Genomic DNA, 22,713 nt, shown 5'->3' on the forward strand with positions numbered 1-22,713 from the left:
TCAACAAGATCACCATCATCATTATCTACACTGTCATCATCATCATCATCATCATCATCATCATCATCATTATCTATGCTGTAATCATCACTGTCATCATAATCACCAGGATCACCATCATCATTATCTACACTGTTATCATCACCATCATCACTATCTATACTGTCATCATCACTGTCAACATCATCACCATCATCATTATCTACACTGTCATTGTCACTGTCAACATCATCACCATCATCACTATCTACACTGTCATTGTCACTGTCAACATCATCACCAGGATTACCATCATCATCATCTACAGTGTTATCGTCACCATCATCATTAACTACACTGTCATCGTCACTGTGAACATCATCAACAAGATCACCATCATCATTATCTACACTGTTATCATCAGCATCATCATTATCTATAATGTCATTGTCACTGTCAACATCATCACCAGGATCATCATCATCATTATTTACACTGTCATCATCATCATCAACATCATTATCTATACTGTCATTGTCACTGTCAACATCATCACCAGGATCATCATCATCATTATCTACACTGTCATCGTCATCATCATCACTATCTATACCGTCATCATCACTGTCAACATCATCACCATCATCATTATCTACACTGTTATCATCACCATCATCATTATCTATACTGTAATCATCACTGTCAACATCATCACCAGGATCAACTTCAACATTATCTATCCTGTCATTGTCACTGTCAACATCATCGCCATCATCATCATATACACTGTCATCTTCACTGTCAGCATCATCACCAGGATCACCATCATCATTATTTACACTGTCATCGTCATCATCATCACTATCTATACCGTCATCATCACTGTCAACATCATCACCATCATCATTATCTACACTGTTATCATCACCATCATCATTATCTATACTGTAATCATCACTGTCAACATCATCACGAGGATCAACTTCATCATTATCTATACTGTCATCATCACTGTCAACATCATCACCATCATCATTATCTACAATGTCATCGTCACTGTCAACATCATCACCAGGATCACCATCATCATTATCTATACTGTCATTATCACTGTCAACATCATCACCAGGATCACCATCATCATTATCTACACTGTCATCGCCATCATCATCATCACTATCTATACCATCATCGTCACTGCCAACATCATCACCAGGATCAACATCATCATTATCTACACTGTTATCATCACCATCATCATTATCTATACTGTCATCGTCACTGTCAAAATCATCACCAGGATTACCATCATCATTATCTACACTGTTATCATCACCATCATCACTATCTATACTGTCATTGTCACTGTCAACATCATCGCCATCATCATCATCTACACTGTCATCTTCACTGTCAGCATCATCACCAGGATCACCATCATCATTATTTACACTGTCATCGTCACCATCATCATTATCTATACTGTCATCGTCACTGTCAACATCATCACCAGGATCATCATCATCATTATTTACACTGTCATTGTCATCATCATCATTATCTATACTGTCATCGTCACTGTCAACATCATCACCATCATCATTATCTACACTGTTATCATCACCATCATCATTATCTATACTGTTATCATTACCATCATCATTATCTATACTGTCATTGTCACTGTCAACATCATCACCAGGATCATCATCATCATTATTTACACTGTCATTGTCACCATCATCATTATCTACACTGTCATCATCACTGTCAATATCATCACCAGGATGGCTGTCATCATTATCTATGCTGTCATCTTCACCATCACCATTATCTACACTGTTATCGTCACCATCATCATTATTTACACTGTCATCATCACCATCATCACTTTCTACACTGTCATGGTCACCGTTAACATTACCTACACTATCATCATTACTGTCTGCATCATCACCAGCATCACTATCATTATTAACCACACTGTCATTATCATCATCATCATCATCATCATCATCATCATCATCACTATCATCATGATGACCTCTGTCATCATCACTTTCAGCATTGTCACTGGCATCACCAGTATTATTAACACCACTGTCATCATCATCATCATCATCTTCCCCTTCATCATTATCACCTGTGTCATCATCACTTTCAGCATCATCATCACTGTCAGCATCATCATTTTTAACACTGTCGTCATCATCATCATCATCATCATCATCATCATCATCACTATCATTATGATCACCTCTGTCATCAACACTGTCAGCATCATCACTGGCATCACCAGTATTATTAACACTACTGTCATCATCATCATTATCATCATCATCATCATCATCACCTGTGTCATCATCACTTTCAGCATCATCATCACTGTCAGCATCATCATTATTAACACTGTCATCATCACCATCATCATCATCATCATCATCATCATCACTATAATCATGATCACCTCTGTCATCATCACTGTCAGCGTCATCACTGGCGTCAACATTATTATTAACATCATTGTCATCATCATCATCACCATCATTATCACCACTGTCATCATCACTGTTAGCATCATCACTGGCATCACCATTATTATTAACACTACTGTAATCATCATCATCCTCATCATCATCATCATCAACATCACCTGTGTCATCATCACTTTCAGCATCATCACTGGCATCACCATTATTATTAACAACACTGTCATCATCATTATCATCAACATCATCATCATCATCATCATCACTATCATCATGATCACCTCTGTCATCATCACTGTCAGCATCATCACTGACATCACCATTATTATTAACAACATCATCATCATCATCATCATCATCACTATCATCATGATCACCTCTGTCATCATCACTGTCAGCATCATCACTGACATCACCATTATTATTAACAACATCATTATCATCATAATCATCACTATAATCATGATCACCACTGTCATCATCACTGTCAGCATCATCACTGGCATCACCTTTATCATTAACAACACTGTCATCATCATCATCCTTATCATCATCATCATCATCACCATCATTATCACCACTGTCATCATCACTTTCAGCATCATCATCACTGGCATGACCATTATTATTAACAACACTGTCATCATCATCATCCACATCATCATCATCGACATCATTATCACCACTGTCATCATCACTTTCAGCATCATCATCACTGTGGCATCAGTGACTCGTCATTAATGGCACTGACATCATCATCATCATCATTGTCAACACTATCATCATCACCATCATCATTACTGTCATCACTGTCAGCATCATCATCCACATTACCATTATAATTATGGACACTGTCATGATTGCCAAAATCATTATCATCATCATCACCATCATTTTTATCTACACTGTCCTCGTCATTATCATCATTATCTACACTGTCATCACTACTGTCTACACCATCACCATTGACATCATAATTGTCATCGTTCTCAACATCACCATCATCATCATCACTGTCAGGATCATCAATGACATCACCATCATCAGCACTGTCATCACCATCATCAGTATCACTATCATCATCATCCTCATCATCATCACTGTCAGTATTAACACCTTATCTCTATTCTCATTATTATCAGTGCTGTCACCATCATCATCATTAACATCATCAGCACTGTCAACATCATCACCGACATCCGCATTACCATTATAATTATGGACACTGTCATGATTGCCAAAATCATTATCATCATCATTGTCAGCATCATCATAATCATCATCACCATCATTTTTATCTACACTGTCCTCGTCATTATCATCATTATCAACACTGTCATCACTACTGTCTGCACCATCACCATTGACATCATAATTGTCATCGTTCTCAACATCACCATCATCATCATCACTTTCAGGATCATCACTGACATCACCATCATCAGCACTGTCATCACTATCATCAACATCACCATCATCAACATCACTCTCATCATCCTCATCATCATCACTGTCAGTATTATCACCCTATAAATATTCTCATTATTATCTGTGCCGTCATTATCATCATTACCATCATCACCACTGTCAACGCATCACTGACTCCATCATCATTATCAACACTGTCATCTCCATCATCATCAGCATCACTGTCAAAATTATCACCACTGTCATCACCATCATCACTGTCAACATCATCACCAACATTGACATTATCAGTATCATCACCATCATCATCACTGTCAGCATCATGACCACCATTGTCATTATCATTATCATCACTGACATCATCATCATCAGCATCATCACTGTCATTATTGACACCATCAGCCATTATCATTATCATCTCTGTCGTCACTTTCATTTTTACCACTGTTATCAACACGCCTTCTGCCCGATGACCGCTGGGATAGGCTCCAGCACCTCCCCGCGACCCTGAGGGAGAAGTGGCTTAGAAAATGTGTGTGTGTATGTGTGTGTGTGTTATCAACACTGTCATCATCATTGACATCATCATCATCACCAAGTCATCATCATCATCATCACTACCACTTGGATCATCACATCACCAAACATCGTCATCATCACCATCATCATTGTAAAGATCATTTTTATTGACAATATCACACTGTTTTTTGGTAAAGACAGTCAGGTTGGATCAGGTTGCCAGATGTCAATGTGAATTTTTATTTTAGTTTTACTGATGACGCTTGATAAAATGATGGGAAGGTGAAACAGTTTTTTCTGATGCCGTTCAATAGATCAGGCAAATTCAGAGAACACGTTTAAGATCTGGATTGGAATCAGGTAGTCCTTTGGTGTCACTTACCCAATTTGTTATCTGGGCGCAGTGCAAATTGGATGAGTGCAGAAAGGTCAGACCAAAAGCAATGCACACAGACTGCTTTAAAACGCTGCTGCTTGAGGTGATTCTATCTCCCATCTTTGCCCTCGTCTTCTCCTCCCTCCATCATGCACCGGTTAAAGAAATACAGAGAGTTAAGTGATACTTTTTTAATCCCACAACCGGGGAAATTCCACCTCCGCATTTAACCCCGTGAAGTGAAACACCACATACACACTAGTGAATATACACATACTAGGGGCAGTGAGCACACTTGCCCGGAGCGGTGGGCAGCCCTATCCATGGCACCTGGGGAGCAATTGGGGGTTAGATGTCTTGCTCAAGGACACCTCAGTCATGGACTGTCGGTGCTGGGGATCGAACCAGCAACCTTCCGGTCACAGTGCCAGTTCCCTAACCTCCAGTCCACGACTGCCCCAAACCAGGAGAACTCCCAGCGTCGATCCAGCCATCAAACCAGACTCATCACTCCCAAAAAGCAGCATGTGTGTCGTCCTGTATCCAAGATCTTAATTATGTAATTGTAGCAGTTATTATCGTTCATCCACTTGATGAGGTGCCTCGGATTCCCAGGAATAAGCCATGGGAGACAAATGAGCATCCATCCGGAAGGTGTTCGCTGAGCTGTGCTGAGTCAAACAACAGAAACATGCCCAGCAGAATTAGGCCTAAATTCTAAAATAGCAAAATAATCTAATTTCTCTGAAGATTTCTGAAGTTTTAGATACAGTTTTTCACACTTCTGATGAAATGTTGGATTTGCTTTAATGTTGGATCAAATGGTTCCACAAAACTGTCAAGTATTTTCTCAGATACTCGACTGAGTAAAATGTACTTAACCAAATCAAATAAATCTCACTGAAGAGATCTGAGTAAATTCTAATTAACCCTCTGGGTTCTGAGGTAATTTTCCAGATTTGCTCATCTCTTCTTAAACTCTTGTTTAATCGTTCTTCATAGAACACGATCCTTATATGTTCATATCTAAACACTCAGTTATCTTCATCACTACTTTCTAAACCCGCTGCTGCAGCTTCAGCAGCTGTAAAATCTCTGATGCCGTTTCACATTAGTCTCTGATATGGACTGAATAAAGAATGAAGGGTTTCTGGCGTGACAGTCAGTCCTTAACGTTTTCCTGAGTGTCCGTTGGTCAGTTTCACACAGAATGTAGACGGACACACGCATCCACCAGCTCCACGCGGTGAGAGGCAGATGACGTGTATCTTAGCCCCTCTTCATAGGCTCATAACTCCGGATGTGATTCTCTTAGGATCTTGTGATAAGATGGAATGAAAAGGGAGGCTCTACAGATTCAGGAAGGTTTTGAACCTTGATTTCTGAGCTGGATCATCAAACAGATACAGACACAGATATAGAAAAGGGGAATCTGATGTACAGACAAGTTTGTGGACCCCGGAGGTTTAACTAGACTGATGTACTACCCAAAAATTTAATTCCCAGTTGAGTAATATATACTCAACTTAATACAGTTATGTTTTACTAATAAAAGTACAATCAAAACTAACAAAATAAAGTTAATAAAGTTAATCTACATAATATCATTACAACAACATGTGGCTTAGCTGTTAGCTGTGAAGTTGGGATGGTGGTCAAAAAACACAAAGAGCGTCAACAAACAAGTAATAAGTTACTAATATGCAAATGACGATACCAGGAGCCAATCGGAGAGATGCTGGGTTTCCCTAAACAAGATTACAAACACTTATAAAGTAAATCTGAAACCTGACTCATAACTGAATCGGCTTCACTGACTCACATGCTCTTGACCAGAAAAAAGTGATGAAAAATGATTCCGCTACACCCTTAAAAAGAGGCTCATTCAAGGGTTCTTTAGGTTCTATATAGAACCATGAACACTCAAAGGACCTTGTGTCTGAAGAAAGGCTTCTTTACATGCAAGTGTTCTTCAGATTGATGGAGAATATGTTCCATTGTTATGATTTCAAGCGTAACATAAAAGAAGAACCTTTTTGGTGCCATTTAGAACCCTTTTCAAAAACTTAATTATGCAAATAACCCCTTAATTATGCAAATAACCCCTTAATTATGCAAATAACCCATTAATTATGCAAAGGACATCTTAATTATGCAACTAACCCTTAATTATGCAAATAACCCCTTAATTACACAAATAACCCCTTAATTATGCAAAGAACCCCTTAATTACACAAAATAAACATTTTCTTTACCAAGGAAACCTTTGAAGAACCATTACTTTTAAATGTGTGTAGTATACATTCTTGACATTGTAACAATTGAAGAACCCTTTTTGGTGCTAAATAGAACCATTTCGAAAAAGGTTTTGTATAAAACCATACACAACAGATGCTCCATCAATCTGAAGAATCATTTCACCATGCAGAGAACCCTTTAAGCATGAAATGATTCTATATAGAACTCATGTTCCTAAATAGAACCTCTGCCTTTACTAAAGAACCCATGGAGAACTCTCTTTTTAAGCCTATCAGCTATTTGATCTTTAAGGTTTAATTTGCTGATGGCTTATTAGACCTGTTGGTGATATTCTTACATAAGAGGTCACTGATGCTTACTGGCGCATTTTTAGTGGAAGCCCCGCCCACTTACTACTCGCATTTTTTCCCAACCCCCTGCTCCAAACCGCGCCCTCCTGCGCTGGGATTAGCCACCAGTATACTCGCACCAGCATTTAGTCTTCAACCCAATAGGCTGCCTACTACGAGCTACGAGCCAATCCTGTCGGAGCAGGGCGGGGCTTGCCGGAAAACGGGTGGAGAAAACAAGCGCTCACTCGTGCTGGTCGGATAAAACAGCTCTGAGGACAGTTTCTCCGGCGCTCCTCACCCTGAGCAGAGCTTGTGAGAAGTGTGTCGTCATGGAGGAGCTTCGGGGAAGTTTTCCGAGTTTATGCTGCGTCAGCAGAACCACCGCTGCCTGTGAGCGCCGATAACTTTGCGCTGGGTTAAACTGGGTGGATTATTAGAGCAGCAGTGACTGTCACTCATATCGTAGTCGAAACGTAGCTGAACATCGAGAAAGAACAGCAGTCGGTCTGTGCTGACGTCTCCATGTCCTTCACGCACAGATACAGCAGGACACTGTTGTCCTGCACGCACCGAGCGCGCTTCTGATGGTGCATTGCTGTTGGCGCACTATCTAATGTGCTAGTATGCGCTTTTTGGATGTTGCTCGAGTCCCAGACGAGATTAAAAAGTCTGAAACGTGTTTCCTTCCTTGCGTTCACGCAAGCCTGGGATGTCGGTGAGCGGACGGACGGTTTGGTGCAGAGACCCAGGCGGGCTCCTCTCCTTCAGAGGGAATGTCCAGATCAGCGCGCGGTACTGCTGCGAGCTCGGAAAGACTAAAAGCGGAGAGCTCGTCCACTAGGAGCTGGTGTTTGGGTGAAAAGCGCCGCTGCGGATTGGCGAAGGCTGTGCGTAATGGGCGCACCAGAGCAGGACGCGCCGTGGGGTCCGCTTTAAGGATGGGTTTTCTCGTATAAGTGTTCTTCTGAGGTTCTCCCATCAGAGAGAACGACAAAGGAGCGGCGGAGAGGCGCACGAAGCGCGATGTCCTTGTCGCTGTCCGTGGTGCTGAAGTCCGGATGATGCCTGCTCAGAGGTTGCCAGGCTGCCGCTCGCTGCACGTCAACGAGGACAACGGGCGCTTCGTGCTGCTGGCCATCCTAATCCTGGTGTACCTGCTGTGCGGCGCGGCGATCTTCTCGGCCATCGAGAGGCCCTCCGAGCTGCGCGCGCGTGGGCGCTGGAACCGGACCCTGCATAACTTCAGCGAAGCCTTCAACGTGAGCCTGCAGGAGCTCAGCTCTTTCCTACGGGAGTACGAGAGCGCCGTGGCCGCGGGGATCCGCGCAGACTCCCTCAGGCCGAGATGGGACTTTACGGGAGCCTTCTACTTCGTCGGGACGGTCGTGTCCACCATCGGTGAGTTAGTAAAGCGGCGATGCACCGATAGCGCGTCTTACCGTCTGATACCGATACCGGAGTCACGATACACAATATCCGAACTCCAAACTCTAAAAAACCAGACTGTGCCTCAAACGTTCTTTAGTAAGGCCAATGGTCCATGAGTTCTATCTAGAGCCTAAAGAGTTCTTTGCATGGTGATGTGGTTCCTCAGATTGAAGCAGAATGACCTGATCTTCCTGAGTCCAAATACCCATAATAACTTGTAAAAAAGATGGGTCTTCAAGGGTTCTATAGTAAAGACAATGGTTCTATATAGAACCACGAACACTCAACATTTGCATGCTTAAATGATTCTCTGCATGGTGAAATGGTTCTTCAGATTGATGGAGAATGTGTTGTAGACGCTTCTGTATGAAACCTTTTTGAAATTGGTTCTACTGGTTCTAGCACCCAAAAAGTTACTGAAGTAGATCTAGTTAACATCAGTTAATCTGCATCAGTCCTACAGAACAAAGTGGGTTTTGTCCAAAAAGCTTCTCAGGGGATTTGAGTTAATCAACACACAGTGTAACAATAGCAGAACGTTTTTGGTGCTATTTCCAAAAAGTTTCTATATAGAACCACAAACAACACTCTTCATCAATCTGAAGAACAATTTCAACATGCAAAGAACCCTGTAAGCATGAAATGGTTCTATACTGAACACATTGTTACAAATAGAACCATTGCCTTTACTAAAGAACCCTTAAAGAATGTTCTTTCTGAATTAGGGACAAGGTGTGAGAATTATACTTGGCTGGGTAATATGTTGACCTACACACTTAAAGGTGGTTCTTTACACTTACATTCAGCACTGGATTGACCTCTGATAAAATCTGGCCTGCATCACTAAACCTGAGCTCAGCCCCCAAACTATGCACCACAACCTCTCTGTGAATGTCCGTCACATTCCTCCTTCAAAGCTCCGCCTTTTCAGCTCACGATGTTTATTGATTATTATTGATTGCTAAAGCAATACGCAACTATAATGTTATCCAATTTATATATATATATTTTTTTTTTTTTCTGCCATTTCTTTGCCACGTAACTAGTCCCGCAATTTTCGAGATATCAACACCATTCCAACTCCAGATTGTCTGGCCTGATAGTGTGATGCGTGCTTTTATACGGCTTTTTGATCAGATCCATGGATTCTGTGCAGCAGTGGAATTTTGCAGATTTTTTCCCATAGAGAATGAATGGGGTGACAATTTGCATGCCAATCTACGGTACTTCTGCTTGCCCGAATGATACCGTTTCACATATATTATCACAGGGCAGGCCCCCAACCATGAATCCACTGTTGGTTTGACCCACACTCATCCATTTTTCGTTTTATTCCATCCGTTCCTCCCATAGAGAATGAATGGGCAGACTGTTGGCAGCTTGCCAGACATGATGTCACAATGACTCCCTCTCTTAGGAATTGCTCTTAGGAAGCACTGAATTTTAAGGTTGAACTTCTTTTAAGGTAGCACTGAGTTTACACTGAGAATGAATGCAGTGAAAAATTGCATGATAATCTACAGTAGTTGTACTACAGTACATACACTATCTCAGGGCAAGCCCCCAAGCATGAATTCACTGTTGATCTGACCTGCACTCATCTGTCTGTCGTTTTTTTCCATCCCTCATTTCTCACACAGACTCCAATTCATTTTTGCCACCACTCAAACTCTATTACTTCTTTGCCCAACAGCCACCAAAATGCATATACTCATTCAGGGCAGGTACCCAAGCTCTAAGCCACAACCATACTGACCCACACTCTTCTATTTGTCATTTTTCTATCCTTCATTCTTCCCTTTGATTCCCATTCATTTTTGCCACCACACAAACTCTATTACTTCTTTGCCCAACAGCCACCAAAATGCATGTACTCATTCAGGGCAGGTCCCCAAGCTCTAATCCACAGTCCTGACCCACACTCCTCTATTTGTTGTTTTTTTATCCCTCATTCCTCCCATATAGTCACATTTATTTTTGAACCCAACAAAGCCTCAGTCCGTCTTTTTCCCGACAGCCACCAAAGTACATGTACTCATTCAGGGCAGATCCCCAAGATCTAATCCACTGCCTTACTGACCCGCACTCCTCTATGTGTAGTTTTTTCATCCCTCATTCCTCGTATAGGTTTCCATAATATCCGCTGCGCAACTATTCAGCGTTTCCTTCAGGAAAGGCACTTTTCTAGTTATTATTATTATTACTATAGTACACTGTAGATAGATAGATAGATAGATAGATAGATAGATAGATAGATAGATAGATAGATTTTTACTTTATTTTTAACTTTATTGATCCCGGCGTGAAATACATCAATAAGAACTGCTCAGCCAGTCTGCACTGAAGTCCCTGTAGTTACTAAGGGAGGTAAAAAGCCTGAGATTTCAGGGGTTAAACATTTTCTCACTGTAGAGATCCAGTGTTTGTTTCTGAGCATGGTTTAGAGTGAATTGCCTCTCATGTGAGATCTCTTGTCAGCTCATAGCACAGCAATGATAACTGATTGGTAATTGACCTAATGGGAGATTACCATTAGATAAATGGGAGAACTTTTCTGTGATGATGACAGCTTTGTCTTCTGATAGTCTTTTGTTTGGGTCTTCAGGCTTCTGAATGTCTGGTTGATGATTCCTCTGACTGTCTTCATCCATCCTGTAGCTGCTTGTCCTCTTTTATGTTCACCTTGTCCAGGCATAACAGCCTTTTCCAGTGAACTGGTTCCTTTCAGAATGTGTCCAAAATTCAGTTTGGTGATCTGAGCTTTGAGTGAAAGGAGACGCGTGATTTGGTTGGGGATCCATTCATTTACTTTCTTTGTCCACCAAGATTCTCTTGAAAGTCTCGCTGTCTCTCTTGTTTGCTGTCGAGCTTTCACATCCATAAAACACCACAGAGAAGACCACAGCCTTGGTCTATGTCATATTTCTTGATTGCTTTTGTTTGACTTTGTTTCATTGGGCCAGAAAGGAGTCCACACTTCACAGTAGACCCCATGGTAGAGCCAGTCCTCTATCCATACTGAATAAATTTATAAAAGCCATTGTGTATTGGTTCCTGATGGTTTTGTAATGTGTTTTGTCTTTTTTAATGGCTTGATATCACAATGTAAAGGATTCTAATGGTTTAATAGATGACCATTGGTTGATTCTGAATGCATTTCATGATTTCCTAATGGGTTCTACAGGAAACTAGTGGTCTCTTTTGGAGACCATATAGCCAATTCTCACCAGGAAGCAAAACCACTAGATTTGGATCCTAATGATTTCTAACATTTTTTTTTTTAGCAGGGACTGCTATGTTAACTCCTTGGCTGAGTGCAGTTGCATGCAAGACCACTCTCTACACTATCACTGCAGATTAATGTGCAGCACTATTCTCTCACGTATTTGTAGTGTGTTCAATTTAATATAGGGTTTAAATGATTTGCACATCACTGCATTTTGTTTTTACTTACATTTTTCACAGTGTCCCAACGTTTTTGGAAACAGGGTTCTAATTTTATTTTTACAGTTTAACTTATATTAATGCTAAAGTTTCAAAGCAGAGTGCACACTGCCTGTATATGCAAATAGGTACAAAACCAGCTTTTTAAAAACATATTTGCATATTTGCGGCTTATTCAGCCTACAGCCAGTCAGGACAGCCAATTAGAACAGAGTTTATTTACATATATCAGTCTAAAAGGTACAGTAATATAGGGATAAACAGAGGTTGGAAAATGATTATGTAAAAAATTGGTGCATAAAATGACACAGATGTTATAAGTGAACATCATGAGACAAATTAAAATACAGAAAAGTAGAATACTGATCCTTTAAGATATTGAATCTGCTGCAAGTGAACTGTTATTAATATTGTCCTGCATTAATTTACATCTCTGTGATCCAAACGTTACAGCATTTCTCAGTCTTTCAGTTCTGTTAGGCAGTCTTTTCACTGCTTTAAGTATCCATGGACATCTGGTTTGTGTATATTGTTTGTTTGTTTGTGTGTGTGTGTGTGTGTGTGTGTGTGTGTGTGTCTGTCTGTGTGGTGTGTTGGTTGAGTAAGTGAACAACAGTGCAGCGATAACATAAATATGTAATATTTTCTCTCAGAGCTGTAGCCACCGGCAACACGGCTGCCCTTATAACCCAAAACACATCCACCCTCAGCCTCCTGCCCACAACACATCTATTCTCTCATCACACACATTTTCCAGTAGCCTTTAAGGAAAAATACAACCCTTTTTTAAATGTTCTGCATAATGAAACAGTTAAGATGTAAACAAGTGGTTCAGAGTGGTTTGCCGTGAAACATTAAGTTCTAGATAAACTGACAGAGTCAGAACTGTTCACAGTGTTGCTGATAGGAACCAGACGTCCACCTCAAAAAGCTCCCTCAGAGAAAGTTACTACATGAGATGGTAATGAATTCACTGCCTGATGACTGAGACACTGTTTTTTGATAGCTTAGAGAAGATTTTGGCCTTAAACTCCATTCTTGGTGGAGGAATAAACGCAGGGTGCTGTGAGGCAAAATAGAAAATCCCCAAAGAAAACATATATTTCAGATTTTCTGCAATTTTACTATTGTCAGCAGTAATACTAACCAATGAGACCTCAGTAACAGTAATGTTAATCAGAGCTCAGTAGCAGTAATACTAACCAATCAGAGCTCAGTAACTGTAATCCCAACCAATCAGAGCTCAGTAGCAGTAACACTAACCAATCAGAGCTCAGTAGCAGTAATGCCAACCAATCAGAGCTCAGTAGCAGTAATACTAAGAAATCAGAGCTCAGTAACTGTAATCCCAACCAATCAGAGCTCAGTAGCAGTAACACGAACCAATAAGAGCTCAGTAGCAGCAATACCAACCAATCAGAGCTCAGTAGCAGTAATACTAACCAATCAGAGCTCAGTAACTGTAATCCCAACCAATCAGAGCTCAGTAGCAGTAACACTAACCAATCAGAGCTCAGTAGCAGTAACACTAACCAATCAGAGCTCAGTAGCAGATACGCAGTTATGCTGTTTGCTGTGAAAAATGGTGGTAAATATTTTGGTGTTTTAATAAACACCTCCTTCTACTTTCCATATATTAAAAGAAGTTCCAGCAAAAATAATAAGACTCGTGTTTACTTTTTTGTTTTTAGCCATTTAACTACTCACACCACTTCTTTGAGGTCTTGCTTGTGGGCACCTTCTTGTATATTGCAATTATTTTTTTGTAATGGGAGAAATAGTAACTGACCAGGTTCCCCTTAAACTGGCTCTGGTAGCGCTACTGTTGGGGTCCTATGTTCTCTGAGGGGCTCTTAGAGCAGCACTGAAGCTCCAAAACAGAGGAAACGCTAATTTAACCACTGTAAACCTTTAACCGTTGTTGTGCAGTGAACCCAATGAACTCAATACCATTAGCCAAACTAAATGGGCTGTAAGAAGCTTTACAGACTTGCTGGAAAAAACCAACATTAATACTGATCTGGAAAAAACTGACCAAACTGAGCTGAACTTGATATTGCGGCAGGTTTATGGCTCAGACTGATTTGGTCAGACTCTGAAGATCAGACCACACGTTTGATGAATGGTATTGGGTTCATTTCTGGCTGATTCCTGGTTGTATAGCTGTTCTCCTGTCACAACTGCGGACTGAAAAGCTGCTCAGTGGTGATGACAGTTTGGGAATTTAGTGTAATGAGCTGGAGATCGAACTGCTGGCTGTGCGGCGAGTGGGCGGAGCTCTGACATTGCAAAAAGCTGCTCATTAAGGAACTATAATTTGGAAGGAAGGAACTGAACATTAAAACATATTAATGTTTTTGTTTCCAGTCTTCCGGCCCAGTGTCGGTCCTGCTCATTTCACCAAGTGAAGCAAACTGTAAATATTTAGTAAGAATTGCTTTAAACAAGCCATTCATGTTGGTGACATTGGTATGAGGAAGAGTCCCTGGTGTTGAAGTTCAGGACGCAGCCTGAGGCTCAACAATCTGCTCTGGGGCTGCATCTCAAAAAACAAGTGTGCTAATGCCTGCACACCACGAGGAACATTTACATCTGTGACTGGTCAATAAAAGAGCAAGTGTATCTGCCAGGGTGCCCTCTGGCCAGTGTGCGTGCATGTGTGTGTGTGTGTTTTGGTTTTCGTAAACATTCAGGACCAATACAATGCTGTGCAAAAGTTGAAGAGTATTTTATTTAAGTATTGTATTTATTTTGTCAAAACAACTATTAAGTATAAATTTGAATTTTCAGCATCAGAAAAAAGCAAAAACATACATTTACTCAACACGTACATTTATGAATCATACAGGTTGCAGAAGCCTTAGTTTCAGCTCCTCAAAGAATCTGCAGACACTCCTCCAAAGCTCAGTCTTAGAAGCTGGTTGATGATTTTCTGAAGTAATCAAATCCATTCAGTGGTGTTGCAGTCTGGACTTTGTTTGATGCGTCCATCTCCTTTTCTCAGTGAGGTTCTTCTTGATCAGCTACACATCCTTTCAGACCCACAGCGCTGAGTGGTCTTCTCACAGTGGAAGGATGAACAGAAACACCTGTGTATGTTTTTAGATCTGAAGCAGCTTGATTTTTATCTCCTCTCTCTCAAAGATCAAAGCTTTAAGTGCTGTTTATCTGATGGCGGCAGTTGGGGTTGACCGGCTCTTCCAGATGGTTGTTAAGAGACACAGTTTTTTGGAGCTTTTAATCACTTTTTGAAAACAACTGTTTGTACACTTATTCTCCTTTGACTTTCTTCTAATGTAAATTAGATTAGAATGATCTTAAAATAATTTACATTTAATGTAATTTGCTAGATTATTCACTTGTGTTAATCTTAGACAAGCTGATGCTCTACAGGCATGGAAATCCTCCCACTAGAATCTAACGCTAACCTAAATGTTTATGTTAGACTGTATAAGATTTGAGAGTGAATATGTGATGTTGAGGTTTTGAACAATCTTTTTGATGGTGCCCATCATGGATGAGCTGCATTATGAATGAGAGGGAGCTAAATAAATGCTAGAGCCGTATGTGTAGAGGGCTGTAAGAAGCTTTACAGACTGGCTGGAACAAAACAACATTAATACTGATCTGGAAAAAACTGACAAAACTGAGCTGAACCTGATATTGTGGCAATTTTATAGCTCAGTCTGATTTGATCAGACTCTGAAAATCAGACCACACGTTTGGTGAATGGTATTGGGTTCATTTCTGGCTGATTCCAGGTTGTTTAGCTGTTCTTCTGTCACAGCTGCTGACTGAAAAGCTGCTTAGTGGTGACGACAGTTTGGGAATTTAGTGTAATGAGCTGGAGAAGGAACTGCCAGCTGAGCAGCAAGTGGGTCGGAACTCATTACTCTGACGTTGCAAAAAGCTGCTCGTAAAGGAACTATAATTTGGAGGAAGGAACTGAACATTAAAACATATTAAACACCACGTTCACGGTCCAGTTTATTAATTTCTTACTATAATTTCTTTAACTTGTATTAAAGCAATAGAACATTCAAGGAGCGTGTTATCGCCAATAACATCATGGCTGTGATGATCTACAGTGACCAAATCGCTGTTGTTACTGGTGATAACACACTCCTTCTCAGCTTCTACTGCTTAATCAACAGTGAAAAACTCACTAAAAAATGTTAAAAAAAATTAAATCTGTACTGTAGAGAGTATATTGTTGTAGAAAAACATCAAGAATAATTTAAGAGCAAGTCCAAGGCATACCGTGAGTCATGTAAGGGAGAGTCTGATTGGCCAGTCATTTATGGATGAGTCATGGATCATTTAGGGGTTAGAGTTATTTAAGAGTAAGTCATGTAATTGCCAGTCCAAGTCATGAGTCATTGAAGGCTAAGTCTGAGCTGAGATGCAAGTCCTTTAAGGGTGAGTTGAGTCTCAAGTAATTTAATGGCAAGGCTAAATCAATTAACAAATAATTTTTGAACAAGCCCGAGTTAAGCGATAGTGTGAGTCATTTAAGGGCAAGTCCAAGTTGTGAATCATTTAAGGGCGAAGCTGAGTCAAGAGTCATTTAAGGGCGAGTTTGATTCAAGTAGTGAGTCATTTGTGGGGGAGTCTGAGTCAAGTCACAAGTCATTTAAGGGCAAGTCCAAGTCGATTGGTGAGTCATTTAAGGGAGAGTCCAAGTCGAGTGGTGAGTCATTTAAGGGTGAATCAGTCACCATGTGCCTCGAGTCCACATCTCTGCATACAACAGAATCTGCCATTTAAGGGTGAGCCCAAGTCGAGTGGCGAGTCATTTAAGGGGGAGACCAAGTCGAGTGGCGAGTCATTTAAGGGTGAATCAGTCACCATGCACCTCGAGTCCACATCTCTGCATACAACAGAATCTGCCATTTAAGGGTGAGCCCAAGTCGAGTGGCGAGTCATTTAAGGGTGAATCAGTCACCACGCGCCTGGAGTCCAAATCTCTGCATACAACAGAATCTGCCACCAGTTCATTGGTGGTTCTGTGCTGCATCTGCTGCCTCAGGCTCTTATCTGCAGCGCTGCAGGCTGTCATATCTCTGACCCTCAGCGCTCCCTGCTGTCACCTTCTCTACAGATGGCTTGTTCTCCACCAGCACTGCTCTGCTTCTGCAGCTCAGACAGACTGCTTTACCCAGAGGAGAGGGACCTGTTAGCATGGACCCTGCTGGCCTTTGTAGTCGAGAAAGGCAAACAAGCTAAAGCAATGTTCAGTCCGGGAAGGGCAACCCCCTTGTGGACGAACAGGCACTGCTCGAAGTTATTGACTGAATCCACCTGATGCATGGCAGATGCTCCTCAGAATTGTGATTTGCCGGATGAGGAGAGCTAAATGCGACTGGAGAAAAAGTCAGCAGCTCTCCTGGGGAAGAACTGCTGGTACGTGAATGGAAAGAGAAGTCTGACCACGAAAAATCATCGCTTGACCTCTACACTACTGTGGCAGATTTTGAATGTTAGAGTATTCCTATTATATTATGGATTTTATAAAAACACTGGCGGAAACAGAGGGAAGGACTTATTACTATGCCAGATAAATTCGAGAGGTCTTGACGTGATGGTCACAAAACAATATACAGCCTGTATTGCTGATGACATGATGGTATTTGAGTATAAGTCTAAAGGCTTATAAGGCTAAATCAGAGCAGCTGCATGAAGATGCACATGTAGGTTGTGTACAACAGCTCTAGATTAACCTTCTCAGGTCCACAAACTCACCTGCTTGTCAAATCCTCTGTTTTTATATCCGTCTCTGTATCTTTGTGATGATCCAGCTCAGAAATCCCCTCCTGAATCAGTAGAGCCGCCCTTTCAAACCCATCTTATCTTGAGATCATATGCCATTCACATCTGGAGTTATGAGCTTATGAAGAGGGGCTGAGATACACATCATCTGCCTCTCACTGTGTGGAGCTGCTGGATTTGTGTGTCTGTGTACACTCCCAGGCAATTAAAGGCAGTTAAGGCCTCGGCTTCTTGAGGAGAGGATGTTCGCCTGCACATGGCAGCTGTGCAAACTCCCCGAAGGAATCCATTACACAACAAAGCCTCTGCTTGGTCAGGAAAAAAGAGGCGTGTCATTAAACAAACATGGATGACTCTGAGGAGCTTCAGCTTTGGCAGATACACTAATATTTCACTGTGAACCACGCATGTGTGAAATAAACCATGAATGCTTCCTAAATGTAAGATATTAAGTCTGTTATTCAGAAGTACTAACTAGTACTAAACTGTGGCAGACAATAACTAAGTAATTGTAATTAGTTTCTGTACTTAAGTAGTTTTTTCGTGTATCTGTACTGAAGTTTTTCCATTTTGGGCGACTTTTTACTTTCACTCCACTACATTTCAAATTCAAATATCTGACTTTTTCCTCCACTACGTTTTGAGAAATCTGTCCTTCCTTTTGGTTTCTGTGTGTAACGTAATGCCAAAATGAAAAAAGCGCAAAGCAAGAACACCAATCAGGGCACAGCGGTCACTTTGTTTTGAGCTTGCTTTGACCCTTAGCACATGGTTAAATGTCAGTGCAGCAGCATAACATTTTGGGAGAGTCTATTTAACATAAATGATGAACTAACCTAACTTTGTGTAAATAAAGCACAATTTAGAAATATGTCCACATATGCAGTCGTGACTGACGCATCTTTTTTCTGAATTTATACAAACACCATTTCATTTTATAGTAAATTAGTTTTGGCTGGTTTATGTTTATGAACAGAGACCTACAGATCAATATAGTAAAGGGAACTCATTTGTGATCCTGAGTTTAAATAATTTTTATTAAACTTAAACTTGGAACTAAGTTGTAAATAAATCTTAAACTGAAACTTTGCTTGTCTGTAAAAAGTGATTTCAGAGCCACTCGGTTCTCCCTGATGGAAAGTGTTTGCCTTCAGTTTTTTGTGCTTATGATCATTTTAATCGACGTCAGCGTCACTAATTAATGACCTTCTATTAAATGACTGGTTTACCAAGAGAGACACTGGAGTATTTTCACCTAAAACGAGTTCATGAAGCGAGTCTTGTTAAAAAAAACAGGACATCAGAGCCATAATTACTCTTTTAGTACTTTTACTTTCAATACTTAAGTACATTTGAAGGCAAATACTTTAGTACTTTTACTCAAGTGGAGGTCTAAAGAGAGGAAATTCTACTTTTGCTGGAGTAATATTTTACCTTCGATATCTACTTTAACTCAAGTACATGGTTTGTGTCCTTGTCCACCGCTGGTACTAAAACATACAGGTTATCTTATATTTAGATTCACAAAGGGGTTAGGCTGGAGTCGGCTTCCTATTCACCAGCTTCTTGTTCCAATTTCCCCGTTCCACCTTCAATGGTGACAGTATTCTGAACTCAAATGTCGCCAAACTATCATGAAGTGTCATAGCGCCACATGGAGCATCTGCAACATGAAACCGCAGAAAGTATGCAAGACAGTAAGGCGATTCTGGCTTCGCACAACCTTCCAGAATTTTGTTTCACAAGAAGTACGCTGAGGGGCTTCTGGTTAAGATGGCGACGTGATAGGATTGGAAGCCACTGCTCCGCAGAAATATTTGCTTAATTTATGGTTTTTTCCACATTTTTTTTACTGTTGTACTTGTCCCACGTGGTAAATGGTAACATATCCTAGTAAAGCTAACTATAAAGTGAGAGATTTAACACGCCGAGAGTCAACACAAAGAGCAGGATGGTGGAGAGCGGCGAGGACCTCAATGGGGCCATGCCAGTGTCAGCCATCAGTGCTCCAGAGCAATCAGACGACATCAGGCAGCTATTCAGCGGAATAAAGTCTGAAGTATCTGTGTTCAGGGCTGAGATTCTTGGGGAACTAAGGTCATCCATTTCGAGTCTAAAAACTACTTTACATGTGCTGGAACGAAACCTGGAGGATGGTGGGAATTCTCTGACTGAGGTGGACTCACGTGATACTACTCTAGAGAACATGTGCTCTGTGCTTGTGAAAGAAAACGTAACCATTTGGGCGAAACTTGATGACCTCAAAAATCGTGCATATCGAAATAATATCAGATTCATTGGAATTCCCGAGTGCCTAGAGGGTCCAACATGATTCATGGACTCTCTCCTACTGGACATTTTTGGGTCTGAGTCCTTCACCAAGCCGCCAGCCATAGATCATGCACGTCGCTCCTTAGCTCCCATGCCGAAGCAGTACCAGCTGCCGAGGCTGATGATTGTGCGGCTTCATCATTTACAAACCAGGGAGCAGATATTCCAGCTGGCACGAGAGAAGGGACAACTGCAGTTTCAGGGTAACCGGATTCATATTTACCCGGACTTCAGTGCAGCTGTGGCCAGATGGAGAGTTGCATTTAAGGCAATCAAACCCCAACTCCGCGAGGCTGGCATTGAGTACGGGCTGCTCTTCCCTGGCCGAGATTGAGATTCAACCATAAAGGGGTCAAGCATGTCTTTGAATCGCTTCAACAGGTCACAGCGTTTCTACAGGGGTTGAATCTCTCCCCGGATGCAAGTGTACATTGAGTGTGGGTATAGACGAACCACATATTGGCTTGAATTCCAAATATAGACATACCATGGTTCCTCTATGCCTAATCTATGTTCTCATTGATTTACAATTTATAATCGTGATAAGAATTGACAGAGAATTTTGTTAGCTATGTAAATAGTTCTACCATGCAAGTTTCTTAAGGAGCATTTTGTGTAAGGCCAGTGTACTCTATGACAGGGAGCCATGTGTATATGTGGGCTCGTTTGTATATGTAGACACATGGATACATATATTACTATATGTCTGTATGGCTTTGTATATGTGTCTATGTATGTGTATGTGTGTGTGTAATGTGAGAGGTAGAGGTGTTGCCATTTTGATAAATAGGAATGTATCCTTTACTAGTGACCAAGTGCTATTTGACCCTAACGGATGCTATGTGATAGTAATGGGTCAGCTTTTTGGGAAACCAATCGTTCTTGTGAATATTTATGCTCCAATTTATTTGATGACAGTAATTTTTTCAACAAAGTTATTGCCAGGATTTCGGTAATAAATAAATATTCAGTAATTATAGGTGGAGATTTTAATTGCGTGCTTGATCAGATGTTAGACCGGTCATCCACAAAAAATGCCCAGCTCTCAAAATCAGCCTTGGTGATTCAGAACTTCTGTGAGCAGTGTGGACTATTAGACCCCTGGAGATTCTTTTGTTCAACTTCAAAAGCCTTTTCCTTTTTTCCCCCTGTACACCACTCATATAGTTGCATTGATTTTTTTCTGGTCAATAAAAACTTGTTGCCCTTTATTTTTTCAAGCATATACCATAGTATTATCATTTCTGACCATGCTCCATGTTCATTCGAGCTCATCTCCCCTGAAGCTGGCTGTTTATCCATGGCGATTGAACCCTCTTTTGCTTTCTGATAATAGATTTGTAGGCATTTATAACCAGTGAAATAAAGTTTTTCTTGGACACCAATGATAACCCAGAAATATCAAGATCTATACTTTGGGAGACCCTTAAGGCATATAATTCAAATAATTTACTATTTTACTCGCATTATCTCCAAATAAAGGTCAAATCATTTATTTTACATCTCAAAAAGGAAGAGACAGCCAAATTAAAGGAGCTATCAGATGCTATATTTAATTTGGATAAGCAGTGTGTCATGTCCTCCAACTCTACCCTGTTTAATGAAAGAGTGCGTCTTCAAACTGAGTACAATTTCATTTCCACTTCTCAGGAGGAACAGAGACTGCTAAGAATGCGACATAAATTTTATGAATTTGGAGATAGAGTGAGTAAACTTTTAGCCTTACAAGCTCGCCAGTCCACTGCTTCTAGAATGATAACACAGATACAGTCCTCAGCTGGAGCCATATTACATAACCATAAAGATATCTGATAGATTCTGTAGTTTCTTCACGTCTTTGTATGTCTCACAATATCCCAGTGATCCAAGTCAAATGCATAATTTTTTCGGTAATCTGGACCTACTGTTAATTAGTGACCAACTTAATCCTAATCTGGGAGACCTACTTGAATTACCTGAAAACACCACTGCAATAATGGCTATGCAGAGTGGCAAGTCACCAGGATCAGATGGCTTTCCCCTAGAGTTCTAGAAGAAGTTCTCAACCCTGTTGGCTCTGTTACTTCTCTTTGTATTTAACGAATCCTTTTCTAACAGCTGTTTACCACCTACTCTAACACAAGCATCAATATCTCTACTGGCCAAATAAGGACCCTACTCTCTGTGATTCGTACAGACCTATTTCACTTTTAAATTTAGATTTTAAAATATTGGCTAAAGCTCTCGCATTGCAACTTGAAATAGTTTTACCCTCAATCATCTCAATGGCTCAAACAGGCTTTATAAAAGGATGCAACTCTTTCAGTAATCTTATGCACTTATTTACTGTAATTTATATGGAATCTCCTTTGGATGCACA

The 22,713-nt window shown here is 40.7% G+C and overlaps 1 protein-coding gene across 1 annotated transcript in view; it reads left to right on the top strand.

Annotated features, from left to right (window-relative positions):
* The first annotated feature begins 7,453 nt into the window (after positions 1–7,453).
* The window catches only part of kcnk12 (potassium channel, subfamily K, member 12), a 60,020-nt gene continuing 44,760 nt past the window's right edge, over positions 7,454–22,713 (top strand). Inside the window, exon 1 of the mRNA XM_037538410.1 lies at positions 7,454–8,780. Within this exon, the coding sequence (XP_037394307.1) occupies positions 8,441–8,780 (340 nt within the window). The 5' untranslated portion in view covers positions 7,454–8,440. The remainder of the gene's footprint in view (positions 8,781–22,713) is intronic.

The sequence above is a fragment of the Pygocentrus nattereri genome, chromosome 5 (genome assembly GCF_015220715.1).
Source record: "Pygocentrus nattereri isolate fPygNat1 chromosome 5, fPygNat1.pri, whole genome shotgun sequence".
NCBI classification, from domain to species: Eukaryota; Metazoa; Chordata; class Actinopteri; order Characiformes; family Serrasalmidae; genus Pygocentrus; species Pygocentrus nattereri.